At 43.5% G+C, this 14,149-nt stretch overlaps 1 protein-coding gene across 1 annotated transcript; it reads right to left on the reverse strand.

The window, feature by feature from the left end:
• Nucleotides 1–1,366: 1,366 nt before the first annotated feature.
• LOC309827461 (nucleosome assembly protein 1-like 1) lies at nt 1,367–2,788 on the reverse strand. Its single transcript, XM_082662114.1, is given in 2 exon segments — nt 1,367–1,649; nt 1,651–2,788. Coding segments are annotated over 2 exon segments (1,191 nt in total). The 5' UTR covers nt 2,683–2,788; the 3' UTR covers nt 1,367–1,490.
• Nucleotides 2,789–14,149: the final 11,361 nt, after the last annotated feature.

The following is a 14,149-nucleotide window of genomic DNA, read 5'->3' on the forward strand; positions in this document are numbered from 1 at the left end:
ATCACACAAAATTTTCATAAAAGTAAAGTAAAAGCAAAAACACAGAATAGTTTATATTGTCTTGACAGTGCGGCAGGACTGTCCAAAAAGGTCATTATTTGCAGTGATAGCTTTTTTTAACATACAGAGTTTTAGTGTTTGCTTTAAACATGCACACAAAAAAGAGAGTCTGGTATAATGCTGAAGTGTTTTAAATTAAATTGAAATATTCTGATATTGCATAACTGTTTCAACATGCATCTCTTTAAAAATGACTTTTCTTATATAACTGCAATATTATTTCCTACAATACCATCATCACATCTAAACTTTAACAATAATTGCCTAATACTACCTAATAGTTCATTATCGAATTTCCACTATTGTCCCAAAACTCGTTTAAATTTTTTTGTTAAAATCTGGATCTAATCAAGCACCAAAATTGCTTTTTCTCATTTTATCTCTTTAATCTCTTTTATTTACAGTGATCCAATTTTTCCTACCCTCTCTTTATCTTTCTCTTTCTCCCTTCTGCCCTTCCTCCCTTCCTTCCTTCCTCTCTCTCTCTCTTTTTTTAAAGGTGTATTTTTAATTTAATTTAGTTTTTTAACATCTTTATTGGAGTATAATTGCTTTACAGTGGTGTGTTAGTTTCTGCTGTATAACAAAGTGAACCAGCTGTACGTATACCTATATCCCCATATCCTCTCCCTCTTGCGTCTCCCTTCCACCCTCCCTATCCCACCCCTCTAGGTGGTCACAAAGCACCGAGCTGATCTCCCTGTGCTGTGCAGCTGCTTCCCACTAGCTATCTATTTTACATTTGGTAGTGTATAAATAAGTCCATGCCACTCTCACTTCGTCCCAGCTTACCCTTCCCCCTCTCTGTGTCAAGTCCATTCTCTACATCTGCATCTTTATTCCTGTCCTGCCCCTAGGTTCTTTGTAAACTTTTTTTTTTTTTTTTTTTTTTTTTGCGGTACGCGGGCCTCTCACTGTTGTGGGCTCTCCCGTTGCGGAGCACAGGCTCCAGACGCGTAGGCTCAGCGGCCATGGCTCACGGGCCCAGCCGCTCCGCGGCATGTGGGATCTTCCTGGACCGGGGCACAAACCCGTGTCCCCTGCATCGGCAGGCGGACTCTCAACCACTGTGCCACCAGGGAAGCCGTTTTTTGTTTTTTTTTTTTAAGATTCCATATATACATGTTAGCATGCGGCATTTGTTTTTCAAAAATATGGAACGCTTCACGAATTTGCGTGTCATCCTTGCACAGGGGCCATGCTAATCTTCTCTGTATCGTTCCAATTTTAGTATATGGGCTGCCGAAGCAAGCACTCTCTCTCTTTCTTCCTCTCTCTCTCTCTCTTTCTTTCTTTTTAATTATATTTGACATTTTTATTTTAGGCTGCAAAACAGAAATGAGCAAACAAACAACAAAAAACTTGAAATAGGCTTGTCAAATGATGTAAATTCATCCTTTCCAGGGAAGCAGAAGGTCGACCATCGTGCTTCACTGCTGCTTGCACTCTGCTGGGTTTTGATCCTTCTTTGGGTCATAGTCTGGATCATTTTCCTCATCTCCTTCTTCTTCCCCTTCCTCATCCGCTTCTTCACCTTCTTCATCATAATCATCATCATCATCTTCAATAGCTTCTCCAGTAAAGTATATTGATCTTGATTATGCGCTCTGATCTTGGGATTATGTACTCACGTAAAAAGTGACCAATATCAAAGTCCTCAGCAAGGATAGCTTCAGCATCATCATCCAGATCTCCACTCTCAGGAACTTCAGGAGGGGCAAAAAAATTAAAGAAAGAGTCATTAGAAACTGTTTTGGTCACAGTATGAACAGTCCCACGTCCCTTATGTTTCTGCTGCTTCTTAATGGTTTTCAAAGTGACATTCTTCCCTTTTTTCCTATCTATCTGGCACCCTGTACAACCCATAATTTCTGGTCCATCAAAAGAAAAAGGATCAGAATCATTTGGTTCTGACCTCATCCTATACGTCTTTGTCAACACTTCATTTGTGAAATATTCATTGGGTTCAAAGTGAAATTCTAAGACAAAACCCATAGGCTGACCAGCGTCTGAGAACTTCACTTTAATATCTTTCAAGTGCTTCAGAATAGGTTCATCATGTTCCTGAACCATATCACTGAGCAAGTCAACATTCTTAAAAATGGTCAACCAAAAGTCAAGAATTCCTTTGGGGTCTTCTTTTTCTTCATCCTTTTTCTCATCTTCAGTCTTGGCCTTTTCTTTTAGTTCCTCTGAAATTTCATCTTCCTCATCTGGTTTCCATTCACATTCTTCTTCTGTAGGTTCATAAATAGCATTGATGATCTCAAATCGCTTATCAAATAGAGGTTGATAGAGAACAACATACTTTCTTTCAACATCATGAACTTCCTCATAGAACTTGGCTTCTATCTGTGCATATTTAACTTGAAGGTCTTTGAGAGCATTCACGCGTCTTTTAACTACCCTAGGCAAGCTTTCAATGTGTCCTGTTGGTGTTTCTACCAGACCATCAAGTCTTTCTTGAAGGACTGCAAGAATCTGAGGATTTTGCATCATCTGAACAGTCAGCTGACGTGCTTTGATTTTTGTTTCTTCACCAGTTTCTTCTTCTTCTACTTCTTCAACGTCGTCCAAATCTTGATCAAGTTCAGACTGTTCTTTGTTGTCTATGTCTGCCATGTTGTATGAGCGCCAAATATCGGTGGCTAGCACGGGGAGCCAGGCGGCTGGAGCTGCGCAGGCAGCGACTCCGGACGGCGACGGGAGGAGCAGAAGGCGGTGTGGCGAGCAGATGGTGCTAAAAAAGCTCTTTCTTTTTTTAAAAAAAAAAAATTATTTATTTTTGGCTGCGTTGGGTCTTCATTGATGCATTGGGCTTTGTCTAGTTGCGGAGAGCAGGGACTACTCTTCGTTGAGGTGTACAGGCTTCTCATTGTGGTGGCTTCTCTTGTTGTGGACCACGGGCTCTTGACGCACGGGCTCTAGAGTTCAGGCTCAGTAGTTGTGGTGCATGGGCTTAGTTGTTCTGCGACATGTGGGATCTTCCCGGACCCAGAGCTCGAACCCATGTCTCCTGCATTGGCAGGCGGATTCTTAACCACTGTACCACCAGGGAAGCCCCCCCACCAAAATTTTAAAATTTTAAGATTTTGGGTATCAAAGGGCACTATCAACAGAGTGAAAATACAAATTACAGAATAGGAGAAAATATTTGCAAGAGTCTAGTATGTAGATTATATAAAACACTCTTACAACTCAAGAAAAAAACCCCAAATGGTTCAGTTTGAACATGAGGGAAGGACTTGAAAAGACATTTCTCCAAAGAAAATATACCCATGGCCAATGAGCTCATGAAAAGATGCTCAACATCATGGGTCATTAGGGAAATGCAAACGGAAACCACAAATGAGATACCACTTTACACATACTCGGATGGTTATAAAATAATTTTTCAAAACCATAACTATACTCCAATATAAAATAAAAGTTAAAAAAGATTAAAAAAAATAAAAACCAGACAATAACAAGTGTTGACAGGGATGCAGAGAAATTGGACATTGGGACTCTCATACATTGCCAGTGGAAATGTAAAATGGTGCAGCTGATGTGGAAAACAGTTTGGCAGTTCCTCAAAAAGTTAAACACAGAATTTCCATATGAGTCAGCAATTCCACTTCTAGGTGTATACCCAAGAGAATTGAAAACGTGTGTTCACACAAAAATTTTTACACAAATAGTTATAGAAGCATTGTTCATAACTGCCAAAAGGTGAAAACAAAACAAATGTATGTCATCTGACGAGTGGATAAAGAAAATGTGGTATATCCCTACAATATAATATTATTTAGCCATAAAAAAATGAAGTAATGTTATACTCTACAATGTGGATGAACCTTGAAAATATTGCACGAATTCAAAGAAGGCAGACATAAAAGTCCACATATTGTATGATTCTATTAATGTGAAATGTCAGTTAGGCAAATTCATAGAGACAGAAGGTAGATTAGTGATTATCAAAGAATGAGGAGAAGGGGGAATTGGGGACTAACTGCTAATGCATACAAGGTTTCTTTTTGGGGTGATGGAAATGTTCTAAATTAGATAGTGGTTATGGTTGTTACAGAACAGAGCGAATATACCAAAACACACTGAATTGTATAAACTAGTGAATTTTATGTTATATGAAGTATATCTCAAATTTTAAAATGCCATAAGTAAAAAAAAAAGGAAAGAAAAGAAAGATCACCAAAGAGAGAGAAAGCTAAACAGTCTTTCTGGAATGTGAAACCATGTTGACCCTTAATCACTTTAAGTGTTTCCAAAATGCTGCCAGACAAAATTGCCCCAATGAAGCAACAATGAACCTGTGATGATGACTTTTTTTCCTTTTCAATTTATTGCGGCAGTAAAAATGAATCAGGTGTTATAAACAAGTAATAGAAGGACCCTATATAAAAATTATTAGGGCTTCCCTGGTGGCTCAGTGGTTAAGAATCCATCTGCCAATGCAGGGTACAGGGGTTCGAGCCCTGGTCTGGGAGGATCCTACATGCCGCGGAGCAACTAAGCCCGTGCGCCACAACTACTGAGCCTGCGCTCTAGAGCCTGCAAGCCACAAGTACTGAGCCTGCAGGCCACAAGTACTGAGCCCGCAGGCCACAACTACTGAAGCTGCTCGCCTAGAGCCCATGCTCTGCAACAAGAGAAGACACCACAATGAAAAGCAAACACAGCACAATGAAGAGTAGCCCCCGCTCGCCACAACTAGAGAAAGCCCGCGTGCAGCAAAGAAGACCCAACGCACCGAAAAATAAAAAAATTAATTAAAAAAATTATTATGCTGTGTGACCTGTCAAATGATAAGTAATCGATTATACACACTGTTAATACAGATATATAAATTATGAGTTTTAAACTTGCTGTATATAACAATATCATTTATAATTGTTTGAATATGATAGTGGTGTGATCATGTCTAAGAATATAATACATTAAAAAAAAATCTATTCATGGGACTTCCCTGGTGGTCCACTGGTTAAGAATCTACCTTGCACGGTGGATTGCAGGGGATGCAGCTTCGATCCCTGGTCGGAGAACTAAGATCCCACCTGCTGAGGGGCAACTAAGCCTACACACTCTAGAGCCTGCCTGCCACACCTAGAGAGCCCGCATGCCGCAACTACTGAGCCCTTGCCCTCTGGAGCCCATGCACCACAACTATAGAGCCCGCATGCTCTAGAGCCCGTGCACCACAACTGGAAAGAAGCCCGCTCACCACAACAAAGATCCCAAGTGCTGCAACTAAGACCCGACGCAGCCAAATAAATAAATAAGAGGTTTGTTAAAAAAAAAAATCTATTCAGTATCCATATTGGCTTGTATATTCAGAGAGTATCTCCGAAAGGGTATAAAAAACCCTGATATCATTCTTTCCCTGAGGTCGGGGAACTGAAAGACCTAGGTGAAAGGAGTTTTTTTATTATAAACCATTCAGTACCTTCTTAATTTTGAACGATGTGAACATATTGATTACTCAAAAAATATTTTAAACCAACATTATTTTTACAGGATAATCAGATTAAACTTAATTTCAATTTATAGCATCTTTTCCAGTTTTCAGAACTTTTTGTGATGACATTCTTGGTTGGATATTTCAACCTCAATGCACCATGGAATTTTATCACTGGCAGTTGGACCTGCATTGATGTAGAGCTTAAGTCTTAAGAGCTACAGGAATACCAAGGTCTGTTAACTTATTGTCCCTGTCACCAACCTTCATTAGGCAATGGTGATATCAAAGAGAGCAACTTCGAGAGCAGAGACACACCTTTGCAGAAAACAGAGAAAATTCACTTCATCTTTAAACACCTTGATAGGACCAGCCTTGATCTGTCAGCTGCCAGTGGTATGATTTGACTGGTGCACAGAAGAACTTTAAGCTTAAATTTATCCCCACCTTTTCCTCTTTGCCTTCTGGGGCTCATGGTTAATCATCTGCAAAACTCCCCTATGTTTTATTATTTTTCCTTTATTTATTTATTTTTTGGTTGTGTTGGGTCTTAGTTGCAGCACGTGGGATCTTCGTTGAGGCATGCGGGATCTTTTGTTGTGGCGTGGAGTCTCTTCCTTGCGGCGCGCGTGTTTCTCTCTAGTTGTGGCTTGCGGGTTTTTCTCTCTCTAGTTGTGGTGCGCGGGCTCTAAAGCGTGTGGGCTCTGTAGTTTGTGGCACACAGGCTCTCTTGCTGAGGCATGCAGGCTCAGTGGTTGCGGCACACAGACCTAGTTGCCCCTCGGCATGTGGGATCTTAGTTCCCCGATCGGGGATCGAACCCGCGTCCCCTGCATTGGAAGGTAGATTCTTTACCACTGGACCACCAGGGAGGTCCCGCCCTTATGTTTTAAATCTCTTCTTTGAATATTTCCTGCACCTTCTTGCTCTAGTTCAGCAGTTCTCAATAGGGGTAATTTTGCCCCACTCCCTGGCAACATTTTGCAATGTCTGGAGATATTTTTGGTTGTCACACTAGCGGTGATGCTACTAGCAACTAGTGGTTAGAAGCCAGGGATGCTGCTAAAGTTCCTACAGTGCACAGGACAGCCCCCAACAACAAAGAATCTTCGGGCCTCAAACATCAGCAGGGCTTGGGTTGAGATGCCCTGATTCTGTCTTGGAGGAACTGCTTCACCTGCAGCCTTCTCAACTAGTGTCTGTGTTTTCTTGTAACAGGATTGGGAAGTATTTTGTCTTCTCACTGCTTTCAAACACACCCCGCCGACCGCCCCCCCACCCCCCGCCCCTTCCCCTAAATCCTTAAGAAAAAGTTTAGTTGTGAATTTCTTATCAGGCTCGACACTCGCTTCCTCTCTTTACTGCAGTCATTTACTGATTTGAGCTCCTCTTTCACTGTCATTCTCTTCAACACTGCAACTGTCTTAAATCTTGGTGATTTCTCTATCCATCCAACATCCTAGACTCTCAGTTCTTTGTATTCCTCACCTGCAAGAATCTTACTCTCCACCCTACCTCAGTCACTTGCTCATTTATCATTGTTTCTCATTGACTTTAATTGCAATGTCTCCATCATTTCAATTCACATGGTCCATTTTCTGACCGCTACCTCCTGTCAGTTTAGCCCATTCCTTCTAGCAATCTGATTTCCACAAACCTTTGATCTGATGAGGACAATCAATCTACTGATCCTCACAACTTTTACTTGTCCCCGGTAAAATCCAGTTATCCATCTACCCAGAGCCTACACCATGCAGCTGAATGTGGCTGAACCAAAGCATTCAATTATGCTAACTGTTCTCTCTTCAAGTTTATGACCACTAACCTCAAGTGGGCCCTTAATGCTACCCAACAATATATTTCCCTAATCTCTTTACTCTCCTTTTCTAGACAACTATTTTATTTCTTTCCTTGCTTTTTTCCCCCGGCTTTATTGAGGTATAATTGACAAATAAAGTTGTAATATATTAAAAGCCTACAACATGATTTGGTATCCGTATACGTTGTGAAAGGATTCCCACCGTCGAGTTAATTAACACATCCGTCACCTCATATATTTACTTTTTTTTCCCTTGGTGAGAACACTTAGCAAATTTCAACTATAAAATAGTTGCAAATTTCTTAGCAAATTTCAACTATAAAATACAATAGTATTATCAACTATAGTCACCATCTTACGCATTAGATCTTTATTTATTTATTTATTTTTTAAAGAAGATGTTGGGGATAGGAGTTTATTATTAATTAATTTATTTTTTGCTGTGTTGGGTCTTCGTTTCTGCGCGAGGGCTTTCTCTAGTTGTGGCAAGCAGGGGCCACGCTTCATCACGGTGTGCGGGCCTCTCACTATCGTGGCCTCTCTTGCTGTGGAGCACAGGCTCCAGACGCGCAGGCTCAGTAGTTGTGGCTCATGGGCCTAGTTGCTCCGTGGCATGTGGGATCCTCCCAGACCAGGGCTCGAACCCGTGTCCCCTGCATTAGCAGGCAGATTCTCAACCACTGCGCCACCAGGGAAGCCCAGCATTAGATCTTTAGATCTTACTAATCTCATAACTGAAAGTCTGTACCTTTTACCAGCCTCTCCCTATTTCCCCACCTCCCAGTCCCTGGCAACCACCATTCTACTCTCTGTTTCTATGAGTTTGACTTCTTTCTTTTTTTTTTTTTTTTGCGATTCCACATATAAGTTATACTGTGCAGTATTGTCTTTGTCTGGCTTATTTCACATAGCATGATAACCTCAAGTATCATCCATGTTGTTGCAAATTGCAATATTTCCTTCTTTTTGTGGCTGAATAATATTCCATTGTATATATACATCACATTTTCTTTATCCACTCATCTGTCAATGGATACCTAGGTTGTTTTCATGCCTTGACTATTGTGACTAATGCTGAAATGAACATGGGATATATACCCAGAAGTGGAACTGCTAGATCATATGATAATTCTATTTTTAATTTTTTGAGGAAACTCCATACTGTTTTGCATAGTGGCTGTACCAGTTTACATCACCAATAGTTTATAAAGGTTCCTTTTTTCCACATCCTTGCCGACACTTATCTCTTGTCTTTTTTTTTAAAATTTATTTATTTTATTTATTTATTTTTGGCTGTGTTGGGTGTTTGTTGCTGTGTGCGGGCTTTCTCTAGTTGTGGCGAGCGGGGGCTACTCCTTGCTGCAGTGCGTGGGCTTCTCACTGCAGTGGCTTCTCCTGTTGCGGAGCACGGGCTCTAGGCGCTCGGGCTTCAGCAGTTGCGGCACATGAGCTCAGTAGTTGTGGCTCATGGGATCTAGAGCACAGGCTCAGTAGTTGTGGTGCACGGGCTTAGCTGCTCCACGGCATGTGGGATCCTTCCCGGACCAGGGATCGAACTCGTGTCTCCTGCATTGGCAGGCGGACTCAACCACTGCGCCACCAGGGAAGCCCTCTTGTCTTTTTGATAATAGCCATCCTTACACCTGTGAGATGACATCTCATTCCAGTTTTGATTTGCATTTCCCTGATGATTAGTAATATTGAGCATCTCTTCATGTACCTGTTGCCCATTTTATTTATTTACTTTATAAATTTATTTATTATTTTATTTTATTTTTGGCTGTGTTGGGTCTTCGTTGCTGCACATGGGCTTTCTCTAGTTGTGGCGATCGGGGGCTACTCTTCGTTGTGGTGCGCAGGCTTCTCATTGCAGTGACTGCTCTTGTTGCAGAGCACGGGCTCTCGGCACGCGGGCTTCAGTAGTTGCAACACGCGGGCTCAGTAGTTACAGCACGCGGGCTCAGTAGTTATGGCTCACGGGCTCTAGAGCTCAGGTTCAGTAGCTGTGGCACACGGGCTTAGTTGCTCCACGGCATGTGGGATCTTCCCGGACCAGGGCTCGAACCTGTGTCCTGTGCATTGGCAGGCGGATTCTCAACCACTGCACCACCAGGGAAGCCCCCTTTGCCCATTTTAATTTAATTTAATTAATTAATTTATTTATTTTTGCGGTACGCGGGCCTCTCACTTTTGTGGCCTCTCCCGTTGCAGAGCACAGGCTCCGGACGCGCAGGCTCAGCGGCCATGGCTCATGGGCCTAGCCACTCTGCGGCATGTGGGATCTTCCCGGACCGGAGCACGAACCCGAACCCGTGTCCCCTGCATCGGCAGGCGGACTCTCAACCACTGCGCCACCAGGAAAGCCCTGCCCATTTTTAAAATGGGTCATTTGTGGTTTTTTTTCTTCTGAATTCCTTGTATATTGTGGATATTAATCACTTACCAGGTACATGGTTTGCAAATACTTTTTCCCTTTCCATAGGTGCCTTTTCTTTCTGTTGCTGGTTTCTTTTGCTGTGCAGGAGCTTTGTTATGATTTTGCTAAATCAACTTTTGTTAAGTAGAGCCCCAGGGTGACATATAGTTCAATAAAAGACCACAAAAGAAACAGAGAAGTTTATTACTCTCGGGTCCTCGAGAAAGGACGCCTCACAAGGCCATATGGGGAGATCAAGGCAGGGTGTAGACAGAGAGAATGACAGGACCTGGGGAACATACCTTTATTAGGATCCAAAGGTGATGTGCTTTGGGGTTCGAGGGTTAAGGCTGGATTGGTCTGTTAAAACAAAAATGAGTGGAATTTGGATAAACTTTATCAGGGGCCTTATCTAAAGTAGAAGAAGGCCCTGGGACTCAGGGGAAACTTTATCACAGGGCTGTTGGAGGAGTCATATCTGGAACTTTTGTTTGTACTCCATGGGTTGTTATCTAGGGCATGCACCTGAACGAGGGGCTTGTGTCATTTTAAAGCACCTGCAAGTCATTTGGCCAAACAAAATGGATGCCAAGGCAGCAATACCATGTAGCAGCTGAACTCTCAACAGTCCGTCCTGTGACGCCTCAACATTAGGAATACAATCCCCTGTGTAGCTGATGTGTTAAAGGACATAGGGATTGTTTTCAGAAGCCATCAAAAAGCACACTTAACTAAGGCAATAATGATGAAGCCTATGATGAATAGACTTGCTACTGTTTGAAATCCAGTTTAGCCATTGTGCCAAGGCGGATGGAGAGAGCCATGAGTACAAATCAGGGACCTTGAGGAGTGTGGGAATTTGCTGAAATATTTTAATTATTTGATGCATGATCTGTAAACCTTGACATGGCTTGTGGAGGTCGGGCTGTACTTGTCCTGAGTTGTTAATGTACCTGCAGTAAGAGGTGCCTGGTGAAGAACAGACTGCACCCTGTTCTGCCAAGAGGAAATCTAACACCAGTCAATTATCCGTCATCTTCTGTGCTTGTGAGTCACGTTGTTGCTGCATCAGACTCAGAGTATGGTGTAGCATCTGCCTGTAGTTGGTTAGGGTGGCTGATAATTGCTGGGTGGTTTTTAATATTTGACCTTGTTGGGCTAGGGTAGAAGCACCTGTTCCTATGCCTGGTGATCCCCAGTCCCAACAGGATAGGGATAAGAATGGCTCTCTTGGTATGTGAGCCAGACACATCTCTAGCAGAGATACACCAAGAGGTTAAAAGGTGGCTAGAATATCAAAAGTGACAGTGTTGCAGTAATAAAGGTCACCTCTGCAGATTGCTTGCAGATGGGGCAGAGTCAGGTGGACTTGATACTGGCCTCCTGAGTTAGGTCCACAATAAAACTTAAGTGAGATGTTATTTATCATTAAGGGGCAGTGAGTACACAGGGTGAAGTCCAGCCTTTCATGTTCTAGTCGAGTTGGTAGAAAGTATCGCCGTGGAGGGTTAATTATTTTGATGCTTACCCACAGGGTACCCTGTTTGGGGTCTAGATTAGAGGTTTGGTTTAGCCTAAATGAGGTTTGCTGTGTTTTGAAGGGAATTAGCCCAAGGGCTGATCTCTAGGAAGAACTGCAGTATAGATAGTTCTAAATGGGCTGTAGGTGTGACCCTGTGTGGTGACACGTCCAACTTCATTTTACTTGCAGGGCCTGGGCTGCTATCTTGGAGATTTGTATGAATATAGTCATGTCAGCCCTGGCCCACTTGGTTGTGGTGCGGGGCAGTGCTGTCGCATGCCATGGTGAGGAACTTATGGATAATATGTGGACAGGAGTGGAGGTAGCACTTTCCAGTGTGGAGGAGGTACTGGTAGGCATGGTGGGAATAACAAGAGAAATTGGGTCTGTCATGGATGCATCGTGTGGAAAGCAAAAGCTGTAATCTAGTACGCTGAGCAGTGAACACAGCCGCAAGAGGTCCCTAACCGTGGGATCTAAGTAGGTCAAACTAGGGGTGTTGTGTTCAAGTCCCTCATTGTGGCTAGTGTGGTTTGGAATATACCTGGTTTGGCTTACCACAAAGGTGAAATGATGTCTAGCGCTGCCGGGGGACTTACAGTCTTGCAAGCATTCTGATACGGACGCAAGGTTCACGAGGCCAGCAATTAGCTATTTCAGAGAAATAGTATTCTATGGGGTCCTCAGGGTTGATCAAATGAAAACATTTTTGCAACTCAGCCTGGAAGTTAACAGTCACCATAGTAATTTCCCTCCTGGTGTGGAGGTGATCTGGGAGGGGAAAGTCCCAGTGTCCAGTGGGGTTGGAGTACATCGCCTTCCTCGACTTTCTCTTGGGTTGTGAAGTCACAGTCTGAGATGCCGTCATCTCCAACGGTGAGCTCTTGGACTGGGGCCACGTTGTCTGAGGGGTTGGTGTGCTTGGGATTGGCGAAGGCCAGCTCAAGGAAGGATCGCCTTGCCAGGTAGAGATCCAGGAAGGGTAAGAATGGCTGGCTGGGGTTAAATTCTGAGCAAATATGCTAGAGGCCTGCCTCAGGATGAAACTGGAAGAATGGGCTCTACTGCTGGTTGAGAGGGTCTCAATGATCTCCATCAGGGGTGCATCTTGCAAAGCAGCATGTGATCTCCATGACTGAGCTTTGCGGGAACTCCATCCACAATTTATATATAGTCTGGGCACATTGATAGGCTAACTGTAGGGACATTTTGTGGACAGCAGCTTTACAATCCAGAGATCACCCCATTAAAACTATAGTAAGCTCATTAGGGTACAAATCTGCCAGCCCAATAAGTTTGATTTGGCTACATTGGGAGAGCCATTCTGCCTGGGATATAATTTTCAGCATGGTATAATGAGGGAGTGACTCATTGAAGCATTGTTTCTGTTGGTACCATTTAATGTAGAGGAAGGTGACCTCTGGGTCAGAGTCAACACCTGGTGGCTCACTCACTGTAGCCCTTTTAACAGGGCCTGCCAGCAGCTGGTGCTCAGCTATCCTGGGATGCAGCTGTGCACCTGGCTGATTTGGCTTCTGCACATCTCCCAAGACAGAGTTGGGACTGAGGGGACTACTAGCAACCTATTACCCAGGCTGTAGGCAATAAGAGTAATAGCCACAACAAAGGAGAGTATTTGCATTTGACTAGCTGACAGGGCCTCCTTCCGGTGAGCATTCTGGATACTAACCAAAGGCTGAATGTACTTGCTTTGGAACAAGAGTTGTTTACCTCTTCCTTTAAGGTGGGGTAGGGACCTGTCCTGAATGTACTGATAGCGCAGTAGATGCCAGTGTTTCTGCTTGGATTTCATTTCCAAAAATGACTGGTATCCACTAGGGGGAGGCCCTCTTTTCCTCTCTCTGAGGTCCACACAGTTCTGCTAGTGGGTCCTGGAGCTATCATTTCAACCTTCTGCAAAATTTTTGATGAATTTGGTTTAGTTAATCAGCCTTTATAACCCAAATAATGAGGCAAAGCCTATGGCCTCAGCTTCCAGGTTGGTACTGGACCATTATCTCGGCCAGTAAAATCTGTATAATCATGCTCTCCACGCAACTGGGTAGGGGGTTTGTCCTCTTGGGTCATATTGCGCAATTTGCCCTCAGTTGGGTCACCAGCATGTGAAAGATGGTGAGAGGATTGAAGCATTAAAATGGTAAGGGGAAAAAAAATGGTAAGGGGAGCATTCATCTGGTGAATGCATGTGAACTACATCCTCTCTGATGTCAAAGGAGAGGGGGTTCCCTGTGAGTACTAGCAGGGGAGTCTTTCGAGAAGACTGGTAGTTGATATTCAGGGGATTGGAGACCCGGGGGCTAGGAATAAAGTGGTATTAGAGCTGAGGTACAATTTCTGGCCAATTGGGGGACCACTTATTGTTAAAAACTTGAGGAGCATGTCTTTGAGTAGGTCATGTGCTCAGTAAGTGTAGCCTCTTGGGACCGGTAAGCAAGTGGAGATCCCCCAAGGTTTCGTGTTCTAGAGCCCAGGGCTGGACAGCTTGGGAGGTGAAACGGGTACCTTGATCTGAATTTATGATGTCTGGTGGGCCAAAAGGGACGAGCAGATACCTGATTAAGATTATGTGATAGGAAGCCGCCAGCAGGAGTCCCACGAAGGTGTGGTTGATGATGGTCCTGTGCTTATGATTCCAGCAGAGGGCAGCAGCAGCGTGATAAAATCAATCTGCCTTTGTGAGAAGGGTCTGTTGCCCAGGGGTTCATATCCCCACGTGAGAACCTTTCAGTGTTTTGACCGGGAGCAAAGGAGGCAATTATTAACCCCCACTTCAGCTAGAGTTGGGGATAAGGGGGGATGATGAACAACACGTGTTTGAACGGTGTGGCTCTACTTAGGCATGGATTTTTTTCAGTCAGT

The sequence above is a fragment of the Grampus griseus genome (genome assembly GCF_964374135.1).
Source record: "Grampus griseus genome assembly, chromosome: 9".
NCBI lineage: Eukaryota > Metazoa > Chordata > Mammalia > Artiodactyla > Delphinidae > Grampus > Grampus griseus.